The 15,591-nt window shown below is 40.5% G+C and overlaps 1 protein-coding gene across 4 annotated transcripts in view; it reads right to left on the reverse strand.

Annotated features, from left to right (window-relative positions):
• The window catches only part of SLC66A2 (solute carrier family 66 member 2), a 64,642-nt gene that overhangs the window by 18,336 nt on the left and 30,715 nt on the right, over positions 1–15,591 (reverse strand). For all 4 annotated transcript variants that reach the window (XM_086843160.1, XM_086843146.1, XM_086843153.1 and 1 more), the window contains one exon: positions 3,963–4,179. In XM_086843160.1, coding sequence (XP_086699286.1) covers positions 3,963–4,179 — 217 coding nt within the window. The remainder of the gene's footprint in view (positions 1–3,962; positions 4,180–15,591) is intronic.

Consider the following 15,591-nt stretch of genomic DNA (forward strand, 5'->3'; position numbering starts at 1 on the left):
CACTGCCTCCTGTTGAACACCACCTTTCTCTCACAAATGCACTTAATTAGAAAGAGAAAGTGACTGGGAGACAACTATCCTAGGAGTGGGGACACAAAGATAAATTACGAAGTTCCTGTCTGTATGTTTTTTGTCCCAAAACAAAAGCAGTTAATAATACAAGGAGAATCAGATCCTGACTGTAGCATTCAGGAACTCTGACTCCTAACAGGTGATAGAGGAGAGGTGTTCTGGATGTCAAATCTTGAAATATTTTACCATATAATATAAAGAAAATTTACAAGTGATGAACAATCTTTTAATGTCATAGCACCTCTTTTTTCTCAAACACTCTACAGCTCTTTAACTTTGAGGTAGCTTTTCTCTTTTTGCTAACATAATCACTTATAATTCTAATCCACCCCAGTAATTAAAGTAATTAAACTAGTCTTTTACTAGGTGACCTGACAGAACTAGTTTAGTTCTTGAAAAGAATGGAGATTGAGTATTTCTTTGATAGGTATTAAAACAGTTCATTACAAAGCACTTCTGTCAAGTTTAGTACTATAATTTATATAACTACTACTGTACTATTTAGGTTTGCAACCATTCAAAAGTACCTAAACAGGGCTTCAAGTTTTCATAAAGTACTCATTCCAAAAGTAATCAGGTGAACTGTCAAAGAGAACATGACGGAAATTTCTGTTGCTTTGACTAGCTTAGCTGTTTACTTAATTATAGGAAAATTTCCACCCATCAATCATCAACTCACAAGGACATACTACAGTAACTTCACAAAAGCTGCTACTCAGCATGCATCTCCTTTCTACTTTTATTGTTACCATTTCTTTCCAACTTATCCTTTGGTCTCTGCTCTGTCAGAACAGAGGAGGAAGCTACAGGACCTAGTGGTAATAATCCTACAAAAAGTAGGAAAATGAGAGAGGAAGGGAAAAATGAAAACTTTAAAATAAGATGTGAGGGGCTCTATCTAGCATAACAGAGATATTAAAGAACCAGACTCATTCTCTAGAAGTAGGAGCACTACGCGGCACGTAAGTGATTCCTTCACTCCAGCCATGCTCTATTACAATAAACATAATTGTCTAAGCTGCAAATGCCCTTTGGACATTTACCTCAGACACAGAGGACATTATCAGTAAGGGATTTTTCAGGCAGCAGCAAATGGAAATACAGAGGTGAGATGATAGGACCCTTTCCACAACAGGCTCCTAAATGGTACCTCAGCTCTCCCATTTAGCTATCTCACTGCCCCTGATCTCCAAGTTTGTTTATCGGGAAATGACTGCTAGCTCAAGTGTGAGATGTCCTCAACCTCTCACTTAAACAGGTGTTACTGGGGGGAAGGGTTGTGGGTTGTGTGGCCTTTCTCCAGAAACAAGAGTATCAGAGGAGTCTGGCAGGATACTCTGATCAGATGGGGCCACATACTGAGACCTTATTCTCCATTTCTTTTTCAACTGTTAACCTTTATGGAAGGACTTGTTTGCTAAACAGCGTTAATGTATCAGGTGCTCTGTCCCAGTTCAGAGACAGATGCATGTTACAGCTTTTCTCAGCCAAGCCATGAGGACCTGTGAACAGCCACTTCTCTGGCAGTAGTAAAGGCTGTGATCTTTATCAGGGACACAGACTGCACTCCTGCACAGGGTGACAGAATTACTGTGGTTTAAGAATCACCACATCTCCAACCAGTGTGGTGATTGACAAAAAGGTCACTATATAGAACAGCTTAATACTCATTGCTCTCCCCATTAAGCTTAAAGTCATAGAGATACTAGAAACTCATCTCTTTTTCCTTGCCACTGAGGCTTGCTAAGAGCATGGCTGGCAGACAGACATTTTGGCCCAGATCCCCAGTGCAATTGCTTCCGACAGTGTAACCATCCACACACGTGGTTATTTCTGCCTTGAGCTGTAAATAACTGCACAGAGCATGGGAATCAGCTAACCTGGGCATCAGCCAGCCCCCACCTGGTAAATACCCATGCAAGTAGGCTGACCACACTGTTACACGCTCCCTTCAGTCCTTTCAGTGTTTCCATGACTGGGGTATCTTGATATGCTCTAAGAGAAGCGGGCACAGGAAATGAAGTTCAGAGGAAGTATTTCCAACAGCTCCTACAACAGAAGGCAATACACTGGCAAAAGTCACTCACTCTCATAGGAGGAACAGCCCAGTAATGCTTAGGGGACATACAATCAATTTAGGATTGCATGGTACTACGAAGCGTATGTGGTACCTGCAACATATATAAAACCACAGTTTAACCTGAAAAAAAAGAAAGAGCACCAACATGTGAAGGAAAATGTGCTGCATGTGCTGCAGTTCAGCAGCACAAAGGTGTGCATTACCTCATCAGTGCCTAGACCCATCAATGTCCAATGCCACACAGAGTACTGCTTCAAGAGTGGAACCAGAGAGGGGAATGCATTCTGGAACCATGGGCACAAGTGATATGGAGCGTGGCTATGCTTGACGTGGTTCTGTTCCACGGCAAGGAAACATGAGCTTTTATGCTATCTTCTCCTGACTAAATACAGCACTCTTTTGCCAAGCACTTTCAGATGAGAATTCTGCAATTCTATGCTTAGCAGTTTACAAAGAGCAAAGGGGTTTTTTTTAATCCTTTCGCTAAGAGCACATACAAGAAATAGGAAAACTGAAACATCCTCAAGAACGAGTTAAGGAAAAGCAAAACACTACCAGTGGCCATCATTAATACAGCATTATGATTCACAGATAAAAAAAAAAAAGAAAAAGTCAAACCAGAGCACAAAAAAGGTCTAGTAGATAAGTTGCCTTCTGGATATCACAGGTACAGAATTTTCTAAAACAGTGGGTGCATGAAAAATGCCCCAATATTTTGGAAGCAATTCCTGACTCATTACGTACCAAAGGGACTCCAAATCAGAAAATGCCTGAAGCATCAAGGCAGATTTCTGAACATTTCAAGATAAAAAAGATCTCAAAGTAGCTAGTATAAGCATGCTCAAGCCAAACAAGCGCAGGGAACAACGTGAAAAGAGGAGAGAATTGCTTTGGTTTGGGGATAGCATGGTTAATTGTTTTGACCAAAGTAAAAATTGTCCCAGGAAATTTTAAAAGGAATGCACAGAAATCATAATGAAACAATGAAAGAGAAGACAGAGTCACAAATGATCACAGAACTCTATGAACTGAATTTGCTGCTGTACTGTTTCTACAGACCAGTGTACTGATGCACCACATGAGTGAAGGTTTTCTCTCTCAAAAAGCTCCACAAGTTGCCTTTGTAATCTTAATGCTACCATCTGAGTTATCCAATAAACAGTGTGAAAAGATAATCTGATTTAATGACTCAAGAGTGGGCACATGATTAAAGTTTTCTGTCCCATATTTTTACAGTCATGACTGTAAAAGTCCTATTGGAGCTTTTGTAAATGTCAGTTTCAAGCTTTGACACAAAAATAAATACTGATGTCATTCCCTACAAATGTAATGGAGTATGAAGAAGTGATGAGCAGACACATGAGAAAAAGTTAATTATGTGAGTTACACTGACAGTTATAGGCTGCAGGCTCAAAACACTTTCATCCCCTTCATTACTTTTGATATGCAAGATCTCTTTAGACCATTTCTAATTACCAGCGTAGCACAGCTTGAGTAGAACTACAACATGTTGCTAATGGCAACAGCAGTGGTTTCACATGTTTACTTCACTAGAACATGTTCTTTCACCTTGGAACTCTCCAGCTGGATTTGGATAAAGGGTTAGACTTCAGAGGTGCTGTGGAACTCTCACTGCCTTCAGCAGTGCTGCACTGGCTCCTACTGAGAGAAAGTCTACTCTGATTGCTGCTGTGTTTTCAAGTAAAAATGGTAGAGATGACATTTCCTTTCGTGGAAAAGCATTCCCACACTGCAGAGACAGCACACACGAAGGCACACACACGTGTTTGATGTGGGACAAGCACTGTACCTCATTCCTTCTGTCGATCTGTTCTGGTAGTTGCGGTACAGCTGGGGGACGCCCAGCATGGCCTCGGTGAACACAGCAAGGAAGCCCAGCGTTTCCACAAAGAGGGAGGAGTCCAGCCACAGGTAAGTGATGTAACCAGTCACACCAGTGAAGGTGAGGACGCACTGCACGTAGTCTGTAAACTTGCTCCAATGCCAAAAATAGTTCAAGTCAAAATCTGCAACAGAACAGGAATGCAAGAAGAATTAAATATGTTTTCCCACCAACTCCAAGTTAATCAGGGTGGAACTGAGAACTGGGAAGCATAAGGGAGCCACAGTCTTTGGTGGAAGGGGTTAATAGAAAATTAAAATTTTCTATTTAAAATAAAAAATATTAGATTAAAAAAAAATAAACACAAACCAACCAACCAAACACACACAATCACCCCCAACCTCCTCAAAAAAAAAAACCCACAGAAACAACAAGAAAAATAATGAATAATAGTCCTGATTTCAAAAACATTTTTTGGGGAGTGTTTGATAAAGAAACAAGAAAACAAAGGATTGCAAGCCAACAAAGTATTCACAGAGATAACTTTTCAAAAGAAAGCATTTCAAAAATACCTTCCTATATCAAACATGAAGGACTCTGGATACTGCTCTAAGGGAGCTGGCATAGGAAATGTTTTACAAAAACCTTCCAGTGTTAATAAGAGGCCCCAAGCACTGCAGTGCAAGCATTCTTTCTCTTGGGTCATATTATCTTTGCCTTCCAAGTACCTCAATCCTACATACTTAGGTCACCTGAAGTCCACAGCTCTGTTCTGTGGTGCAGTGCATCTGCCTGTGGTGAAGGGCAAGATGCCAGTGCAGCTGCTACAGTTTTACTGAGACAGGTACAAGACCGAGGCAAGATTTTTCCTAGAAAAAGCCTCTCACAGACATCACCACTTTCACTCCTAGGACAAAACTTTCCTCTTGCCTTTGCCAGCACCAATGAGTGCAGGTTGAGCACCCATTTCTGCATCCATCACAACAAAACGCTCAGCCACAAAACACAATATCCCCTCATGAGGGAAGGAGAGAAGGAACAAACCAACCATGGCATTTGCTTGGCACATTAACAGTGTATCACTGGAAGATATGTAGTTGTCTTATTGATGAATAATAAAATACACAGCCCTATAGTAACTGACTGTATAGCAATATAATAACCTCATTTTTAACAAAAATGCTACAATAACTATTTGTTAGCAGGTGTTGTCCCTGCCTTTCTTTCTCAGAAGGGCCTACTTCAGACCAACTGGACTCTCTGAACTACCAACATGATGAACTACTGTCACAACAGGGATGTTACAACTAGCCCAAATCTGTGCAACACACAGCACATCACTAGAAGATTTCTGTTGCTGCTACTTCAGAAGTAGTCAAGAAAGCTACAGAAACAGTCCCACTGCTAACTCAAGTAAGGAAGACATCAACCTCCATTAACTAACGCTATAATAAAATTCAGTGAGATGGGAATACAGACACTTAGCTGCCTGAGGATACACAGACACACCTATTACTTTCATTTTCTGCATCTCTTCATACCTTCATATCAATATCAGTCTGACCCTCAGACACCCTTTATTAACTATTCTCTTTTTAGTACCTGGCAAACCCACAGCTCAGGACAACTTCTGACTACACCCAGACGAATCATTTTATTTTGCCACCCCAAGAGAAGGACAACTGGCCAGGAGCTATACCCAACCTGCAGCATTGTCTGCCATCACCAAGAATTGAATGAAATGACCTGGAGCAAAACCACTGTCAATGTAAATGTTGACTTTCAGTATTTTATAGTAGTGGCCCCTCAGCCTCAGAATTCACAGACACAAGAATAGAATAAATTGATGGAGCTTTGTGAAGGCTTTCCTTCTTGAAGATGAAGGGCCCATGGCCCTTCACTCATTAAACCTTCCTACCAGCTGTCACATCTGCCCTGCATACACTCTATTTTTTCTCCTGTGTTCTCCATGTGCTCAAGGATCCTTTTTGAAATACCCATCCTAAAATCCAAATCCTAGTTACCCCAGTTCATTTTCATAATAGACAGCAAGGAACTAAAACTACATGGAAAGAGCGGAAGCTTATGAAGTTCATGAAACCAAAAAAGCCAACATTCCCACAACTATCGTGAGGCAAGCTACAAAATCCATGGATCCATGCAAACACTTGAGCACAGAAGAGAAAACTGTGTGAAACAGGATTTCAGCTGAAGCAGAACTAATTACTTGCACAGAGGTTCTCTTTTGCTCAAAACTATCATGATGCTAGTAATCTCCATTTCACTGTAGTTTTTAAGTTCTGATTTCTGCTATAAATTTTGCTTGGTAATATAGTTAAGAAAGAAGGGAAGAGAAGACAAAAGAGGTAAGAGCAATCATAACCTTGGTAATAGTTTTGCAGAAAAACATCTGAGTTATTGTAAAAACAACCCAATATATAATCACTAATTGCTCTGTTTAACAGATGTAATCTCCAGATGCAGAAGTCTATTTTAGGATGCTACACATTGCCACACTCTGCATTGCCCAAAAAAAAAAAAAAAAAAGGCTGAGAATGACACACCTGACTTTCTGTAAGGGTTGTAGCTTCCTAGCCCTTATTTGAAATGCTAGAATGTTTTGCCACATAGCCTTTTTAACCAAGACTAAAGTTCATTTTCTTTGAAAAATGGTTTCAAAAATTCAGGGGGAAAAATGTCACACACCCATCACTTCAAGGTCTGGAAATAAACTGTGACTCATTTTTCCAAGTGTCTCCCTTCTCAAGGGGATCCAAACACATTAGTTCTGTAATGGGAGTGATATTTTTTTAAAGAAAAAATGTTGACACTGCTGAATACAGTGACAGGTATATGCAAAAAAATATCTTTTGAATGCTTAAAAAAAAAAAAAGTAGTTTTAAAAACAGAACAAAATTCACATGTGTACAATCCAGTCCTATACCAAGAAGACAGGCAGAGGACACCAATCAGTGCCCCAGACTATGTCATCTGAGAACTGAACAAAGTTATATATATTATTGCAAACATTATTCATGTTTGAAGAAAAGTATGAATAATAATTATCATATTAGGCTTTTTGCCCCCCATCTATCTTTTCCTTAAAAGGACAAAAAAAGAAATCCAACTGTACCACCATTTATTTCTAGCAAACATCTTAAAAACTGTCTAAGTTAAATGTGGATGCATATCTTTCTACTCCCTGAAACGGGAAGGCACTGCCTGCACAGCTCACTCCATTCTGGCCTGCAAGAAATCCCTGATGTGGGTTTGTAACCACACTCAGCTGATGCAGTTCAAGCAGTAACTCCTAGTAACTCTGATCCTGTGTGGATCAGAATTGGCATTACTGTGGTGAAAGGTGCTGTATTTCATTACCCATGGCTGAGCTTTTTAAACTACTCAGTGAGTTGCATTTCAAGCATGTTAATCCATTGATAGATGAGAGATTTATGTTGGAAAATCCTATTAATGCTGGGGGAAGGAGCAGCTCAGTAGGTTTTTTGTGCACTGACTGGAGAAAACTCTACACAGCTGGAGGGTTAAGAAGGATGAGATTAAAAGACCTCCTCTGGGAGGCACTTCGCATGTCATATATGAAAAATGTAAAGCAGGCAGAGACAGCATTGTAAATAACAATCGTTATTACCAGTCGGGCCAAAATGCAAGTAGTAAATTCAAGATTCTGGTGTGGGATAGATGCCAAGTGACACAAAGAAGAGTCCACAGTATCAACTTTCAAGTGAGGATGACACAGAGGTCCAAACAGTTACATTATTTTTAGTCAAGAAACATTTTATACCAAGCCAGCTACCATGCTAGTTCCTTTAGGGAAAGTGAAGCAAAGACTTTGACATCCTAAAAATTATTTACTGTAGCTCTCAATTTCTCTTACTAGCATCTTATTTTGTGCCTTGACCTTTCTAATTCTGAACCTACATCCTTGCACTAGTCACTTACACTTGTCCTTAGGCATCTGACCCAGTTCCTTCTTTTTGGTTGGTTCCTTCCTAGTTTTGAGGTCAAGGAAAAGCTTGCAATTCCCACTGCCTGTCCTTGCAAGGTGGGAGAGTTTGCATTTGAGGCCTTTGTACAGTTTTGACAAGGAAATAAACTCTTCTTAGGAAAGCTGCTGGTTTTACCCTGTCTCCCACTCTTTGTGAACACCACCACATCACAGTCACTCATGCAAACTGCCGTCCGTAATTAAACTCTTGACCTCCTGTATGAAAAACACTGCTCACTAACTCCTAAGAGCACGCTGAGCAGTCAGTCTCTACCCCTGAGTGCCCTTCTAAACAGATGACTCAGTAGTTAATCCTCCTACCCCTTGATACACAGTTAATTCTTATATTTTGTTAGACTGTGGTGCTGTTCAAAGGACATCCAATTTTCATCATCTGGCTGTGGAGCACAGTGCCTCCCACCTGACCTGCTCCTGTCACACTATCAAAGGAGTCCAGCCCGAGCAGTCAGATGTCCAGCACCTCCCTCAACAACACTGCAATCCAAAACCTGGCTCAGATGCTATGAAAGAGCCTGATAACAGTAATATATCCAACCTGGAACAGTTACAAAATGCAGTCATGGCTGGGAATTATTTCAGATTCTTATCCATGGTCTGTTTCCTGTAAAATTTACATGCTTTGAAGATGCAGGAGCCACAACCTGCAATTCTCTGTGCTGCCTGTGTGTCTCAGCCACTGGGCTACAGTACAACACTCTCGCTCTCATCTGCTCTTCTGCTGGTCTCCAGAACTCGTGGTCTCTGCTGTAAAAGGGGTTCAGCTCTGAGCTGCAGGCAAATATGATGCTGCTGCTCATCCCAGCCCGGCAACAAGGGCAACTCTTTGGACAGCTGGAAGATGCAGACTTGTATCCCCAGGCTGACAAGAGAAACTAACTCAGACCTCTCATACTCCCTGTGAGTGCTCAAAGCTATACACAGGTCCTGCACTCAGCTGTGGCATCTTAAAAATAAATTTTGCCACATTCTCTAAAGAGGACTTGCAAGGCACCTGCCACAAGAGGTTGGGCCCAGGCAGTGGATTCTGAAAAGGAGACTTTTACACTTACAGTTCTTCAGCTCCAGCAAATCCTCAGACATTTGCCTCAGGCATTATCTGTCTCCCTGGCAATCCTGATTTCAGCTGTCTCATCTAAAAACAGCAGCAGGATTGAAGAGAAACATGCTGGCTAGCACTCCTCACCTTGTTCATTCTGAGCAGCTCCCAGTAAGAACCTGGGCTTCTCTGATGCTCTGTTCTGAAATTCCTGAGTACCCCACAGCACACATAGGAAATAACTGGGGTGACAAGGGCAGTAAGACAATGCATGACTGTTACTGGGTGATCCAAAACTTTTTCTCTTACTCTCATTATCCACATATCCAGCTAGGCACGTTTCCCTTTCCTTCCAGAAAGAATAAAGGAAGCAGCATTACGGACAGACAGTGAGAACTGATACATTTAGATTTTCTTTCCTCCTTTTTTAAGAACTGACAGAAACCTGCAAATGCTACATCTGAAGCCAGCATTTCTTTTACATTCACCGAGACTGAGAAGGGACTTGTTATCTTTCACTCATGGTACAAAAGAGAAGAAAGGAGAGCTTAGCAAAAAACTTCTGGCTCTAATCCAAACCACTGTATTTTTGAAAGGACATTGTCTATAAACAGACAATGCTCTTCATTCCTCAAATTCTGAGTTACTTTTACGTATCTGCTCAGCCCTGTCACTATACTACTTCAGCATCTTGCGAACATTCCCTCCTATCTGGTCTTCACACTGACCTGAACCCAAACATTGCCACTTTTTCCTCTCTAGCCCATGCAAGATGGGAGCAAAACATTCTGGAGGGTCTCAAACCTCTTCTGAAAATACCACCTCAGCCTATACCAAACAAATTACTCTCTTCCAATGAAATCCATTTTTGACATCTCTTGATATACAGTGGCTTCTCTTGGCCACATCTAGACTAATGTCAGCTCATTCAAGCCATTCCTCTTAGTATCTGGTTCTCCCTAAGACTCAGCATGAGTCCTAGTCGACAAAAAGTAACCAGCAGATTTTCATTTGAAAGGGAGAAAATGTCAAATTTAAATCACATAGAAAAAGGATGAAAGACTGACCCACACACACCTTGAAGATTCACACAAAGAATCTTTGTTTTTAAAAGCTCAGTGGAGTTTTCAGTACTTGATGGGAGACAGAATACTTGAGATTAGAAGTTCAAGTCTGATGAAATCTCCTCTACATCAACATTATCCCTATCTCCCCTCAGTCATCTTCTCTAGTTTGAAGGCAGGCACTTGCCTTGGTTTTCTTTGCCTTATTTTATGCAGTTTCACAAGCTTCTAAAATCCTCTGTGCTGGGTCTCTGTTTTGTCACATCAGGTTCATGTTTTTTCCCTCCCATCAGGATTATTACCCATTCTTCTTTCTCCTTCTCAAAAACACTACACATAAGTGAGCTGACATTGTTTCAGCGCTATCCTGCCCATCCAGGGCTTCTCACTCATATTCCACACTGTCCGCCAGCACACACCTACAAGCATCAGCAACTCCTCTATCCTTCCCCTTTGGGCTCTGCTGGGTCCACTCTACCTCCTCACCAAAGGTAATTAGCAATTACATTTTACATGTGGTTAAGACACACATGTGAGTTACAACTACTTCAAAAAAATCTGACACGAATGCACTAGTACATATGAAAAAGTCAAATAATCCACACTCCATTTCTTAATACCTTGCCTTTCCCATTAATGTGCTATTTCCCTCGTTTTACAGCCTTTGGTTTACCGGAACCTTTGAATACCACTTAGCACAGTGGTCCTCACCAGAGATAATTAGCAATAACAGCTATCTTGACCATTTTGTGACCATTAAAGAGCAGCATTTTAAATGTTACAATTTATTCTGAAAGTTTTACCCCTGCTGCTAACAACACACATGACAATAGGAATGAAAAGCTAAATCAAAATATGCATACCCTGGGCACTTTCTGTGCAGCTGACAGCCTTCACTGTGCTATCTGCAGTGTAATTTGCTTTGTACACAGCTTCAGCTTATGGGAGTCTCACAGAGAAGAAGAAAAAAAATTTAGAGAAAAATGCAGTTATATAAACCCACAAAATTAGGTTGACCTTTACCTCATCTTTGAGAATTTCCACTGTCTTACAAAAGGATGCAGAATTGTTTACATCAGTTGTGCTGCACTGATACCAGCCCTGTCAACATTTTAATTTGTGTGTTTATATCTAAATATGCATGTACACACATACATGCCTCTTCCCCACAGCACTGCTGATGCTGTAAGCATGAAAAAGAAACCAAAATCATAAAAACAAGCAGGGGAGAACAAAGTTTTGTTTTTGTTTTATTGTGGTTTTTTTGTTTCTTTGTTTTTTGGGTTTTTTTTGTTCTAATATAGAGGAAGTTTTAGCAAGTAAGGTATCTGTGAACAAGGTTCCAAATGCTGGGCTTCAAAACTGCTGGTGAGTGGCAGCTCAGCTGGCCAATTCTCATGGAGCAGTACAGCTCAGCTCAGCCATCTCTGAACATCACTGCAGAATGAGGTAACCAACCTGGGGGCAGCCAGAAGCAAACTCTACCCCAGTCCCTCAAACAAAAAGTGTACAGAAAAATACTCTGGACTTCTCTTCCAAGGCAAGGACATTTATTGGGGTTCTCCAGATGGAAGATGCTTTTGAGGCAATCTTGCAGCAGGTACATATGCAACCCCCATACCACTGTACCTTGTGCAACATATGCTAACCAAATTCTTTGCTTCCCAAGTCCAGCTGAGAGGAAGAACTGTGTCTCTATTCCTGCTGTACTAGCAGGCCAATAAGATTAGGAGAAGAAAAAAAGACAACCACCACACACACGCTAATATTGCTACAAGAGCTGGGCATTTAACTTTAGGCTAGATACAGCTAAATCAAGGTTCTTACAGCACTATATTTGCCCTGTAAAGACTGGCTTCTCCAGTAGCATCACTACTGCAACTCCCTACTGTGTTACTTCTACTCTTGCCTGTTCAGTATAGAAGTCTCTCTCCTTTCCATTCCAATGTACTGACTGTTCTTCTTAGAAGAGTGTTATGCTTTCACTGTGTCCATGAGATTGTCTCAACAGCAGGCAAAAGCAGCAATTAGCTGACTTACGACCCATGAAGGAAAACAGCCTAATAACTAGGCAGATAATGGGGCTTGAAAATCCACTGGAATAAGACAGCTGTGGCCCAAAGGATCCAGTGCTACAGAAATAAGCTCTGTATTTGAAAGGTGGAGTGAAAGCAGCATGAACAGCTTTAGAAGTCATGTGACTCAGAATGAGCATGGACCTCAGGAGGAAATCCTCCTCTAAAGTTGCAGCAGTGGCAGTGAAATGGGAAGCCCAGGGAATGCCCCAGAAGACTTCTGATGACTCTGGGCAGCCTCTGCTTTCACCACAAGTACTCCTGATTCTGGTCACCTCCTACACCAGGAGCATCAAAAACCCCAGAGCAAGTCAAACTAAAGAAGCACTCCAACCGTTCATGCGCAAGCAGAGCTGTGAAGTCAAGCCTTTGCTCCCAACTGTGCCAATGATGGAGGCGGCAGATAAGAGATAAGCTCACTCTTCTTTTGGCCAGATACGCCTTCCTATGCTAACTATAGAAAGAGACTTCTTTTTCTGACAGCAAGATAAGCAGGGATGATGAGAAAGTCACAGCAAGAAGAACATGTAGTACCAAGTTTCTATTTTTACAATAATTTTAACAATATTTTACACTATCATCTGCATAGTTTATCGAAGATATCACCCACAGTCCTAGCAGGCAGTACACAAAGGCCTCCAAAAAAGACTAAAATGGAGTAAGTTAAGCATTGCAGAGCAGGCAGCCTTGACTCTAAAATTCTTTTAGTTGGGAGTTATAAACTCTATATAAAAACAGTTTAATTTATTTTGAATAGTACTGAAACTTATTCTTTGCAGCTTAAGTCTCAGAAGATATCAAGACTACTATAATATTAGAAACAATATCCGCTTTCTCATTTAAAGACTGTAATTAAAGAAATGAATAAAAGTTCTTCTAAACATTACAAAACTAAGCTGTGCATTAGCCCAGATGCAGTTTGACTCAGATTCTACTGTGCCAGAGATTACAATGCCAGGTTGCATGTATAATGCAGCAAGTTACTCCCAGAAATTCTGGAAGTAACTGCCAGGTAAGACTTTACCATCTTTTGAACTGCAGATTTCTGAGAAAGATTCTAATAAGTCATCCCTCTTCTTCAGCCTTGTCTGAGCTTGACTTACCTGAGACCCTATCTCTTCTATTGTGAAGACACCACAAAAGAAGGCATTTGTGATTTTTTTTTTCAGACACCAAAGTCAGACATGCATAAATGCATGTGTAGGTATGTACATAACACAGAGCTAAACACTCTTCATAAAAATACAAATTCATCTCCTCATTTAGGATTTTTGGGGGCAAGTTCAATCCTTGTTTTCTAGGTAATCCACCACCAGCAAAGACAAATTCTAGCCCCAAAACTGGCCCTAGTAATTTAGCATCCAAACAGAAGAATGCCTTGTGCAGCTACCTTCTCTGCTAAAACAATGTGATATGGCCTGCTAAACATCTCTTGGCCACGACCTCATTTAACCTCAGAATAACCCATTTTAGTATCAATAGTTGAATACTTTAAAGTGATCACAAGCATAGAGAAAACTGTAGGAAGCTTTCACCTCTTTTTTTCACTGACCTCTCTCCTCTGCCCAGTCCCTGTAACACACAGGAAAATGTCAGACAAGTTTTCTTTCATTATCTAAACTGCATTACAAAGATGCTAATATCTCAAAATGATGGCACAGTCTACTCTATTTCATAGAGCTTCCTTTCAAATATCTATTTTAGTTAATAATAATAATAGGCTAGGCTGGTGAAAAAGAATCCTTTTTTCAAAAAAATAAAAACTTATTTCTCGATTTTTGCTCTATGCTAGAATAAAAAGAAAGACTTTGGGAAATCTGAGGGAGGATGAAGAGAGAGGCAAACATATAGATGGGATTTGGGAAATCAGTTTAAGCTTTTAATGTCTCTGGTTCAAAGTAAGGACCTTCCACTAAGTTTTTCCATGTCCTATGGCAGTGGGTCATGAAGCTATCCACTCAGGTCTGGAAGCATCTCCTGCATTCTGACCAATTTTGACCAAATTCATTAAAATAATTTATGTATATGTATTTCTGAAGACCTGACCATTCACTGGTGACAACCTTTATCACCAAAAATCAATTCACAAAGTTCTGGCCGGCAGTAGCAAAAAAATCTCAACTTGTAACTTTTTGTTTGCTACCATAAGTATCATTTAAGCATACTGAAACTTAAAAATGTAAAGGTGACTATGGAAATTCATCTGCTATTTAGAATAAATAAATAAATAAATAAATAAATAAACATGTGTATATATATATATATAGGGGAAGTTGGCAGTAATTCCAATCTCCATGCAACTTTCTAGGGAAAAAGGAATAAAAGGATTTCTGGTAGCAGTTTTTCCAGAACCTCTGTGCCTGCAGTGTCCCCTCACAACAATTAAACCAAAACTCATTCTATTTACAACAAGTCTGCACAGATCTAAATTACTGTATACAGACACCAAACAGCAGGAATTTCCACTGCACTAGCAGAAAGAATTTACAAGACAAGAGACCAGTAGAGAGTTTCACTTCAGTGCTTGTAGACTGCCTTACTGATTACAGCACTTGTAACTGGAGGAGCCAAGCGAGACAGATCTTCCCTAAAACAGAATTTCCCCTTCAACTTCCCAGCTGTTTAGTTTGACCAGAGATAAATCCCTGTTTTGACAAGAGCACTGTTTTTTATGTAAGGTGCACTTCTGAATACCACATTTTCTGAACACCTTGTGCCTGCAGCTCACTGCTCCAAAGCTAACAAACCTTCAAGACGCAGATCAAAAGGCAGTTGACTTAAGTAAGTGGTTCTGTCATGATGAGTTTGCTGGTGACATAGGTGTGCATTCACAAATTGTTCACATTTCCCAGCAGAAGTTTAAGCTCCTCTTATCCCCTTCAATCTCTAACAGGACAACTCTTTAGCTCCCTGAAGCATTTCCCACTGAAGCCACAAAATGTGTGCTTTTTTCTTTCTTTTTTTAAGATTTTACACACACAAAAAAAAGAACAAGCCTGCATTTTAAGCAAGATTGATTCACTTATTTGGCTCAAAACATAATCCCTGTTCTGTCAGTACAAGTGAGGGGGCAAGAATGAGTGGGGGGAAAAGAGGATCAAGAATATCTTCAGTATTGCTGCAAAGCATCCTGGCACCCAGCCATTGCTAGAGGCAAAAGACTTTCGCTATTATGCCCCTTTACAAACATTTTACTTATATTTTTACTTTTAAACAGGACAACAAAAGACCTCCAAACCAAAACAAGCAGAAGAGAGTGCACTGGAAGTGCTCACCAGAGAGATGACTTTGCCACCACAGGGCACCATCCTTTTATCCCTGTCCAAGGGATTCTGGGATTTGCCCTCCACTGCTGTTGTCCCTTTCACATTTTGTACTCAGGAGCACAAGGGAT

The sequence above is a fragment of the Cyanistes caeruleus genome, chromosome 1, assembly GCF_971803275.1.
Source record: "Cyanistes caeruleus chromosome 1, bCyaCae1.hap1.1, whole genome shotgun sequence".
Taxonomy (NCBI): domain Eukaryota; kingdom Metazoa; phylum Chordata; class Aves; order Passeriformes; family Paridae; genus Cyanistes; species Cyanistes caeruleus.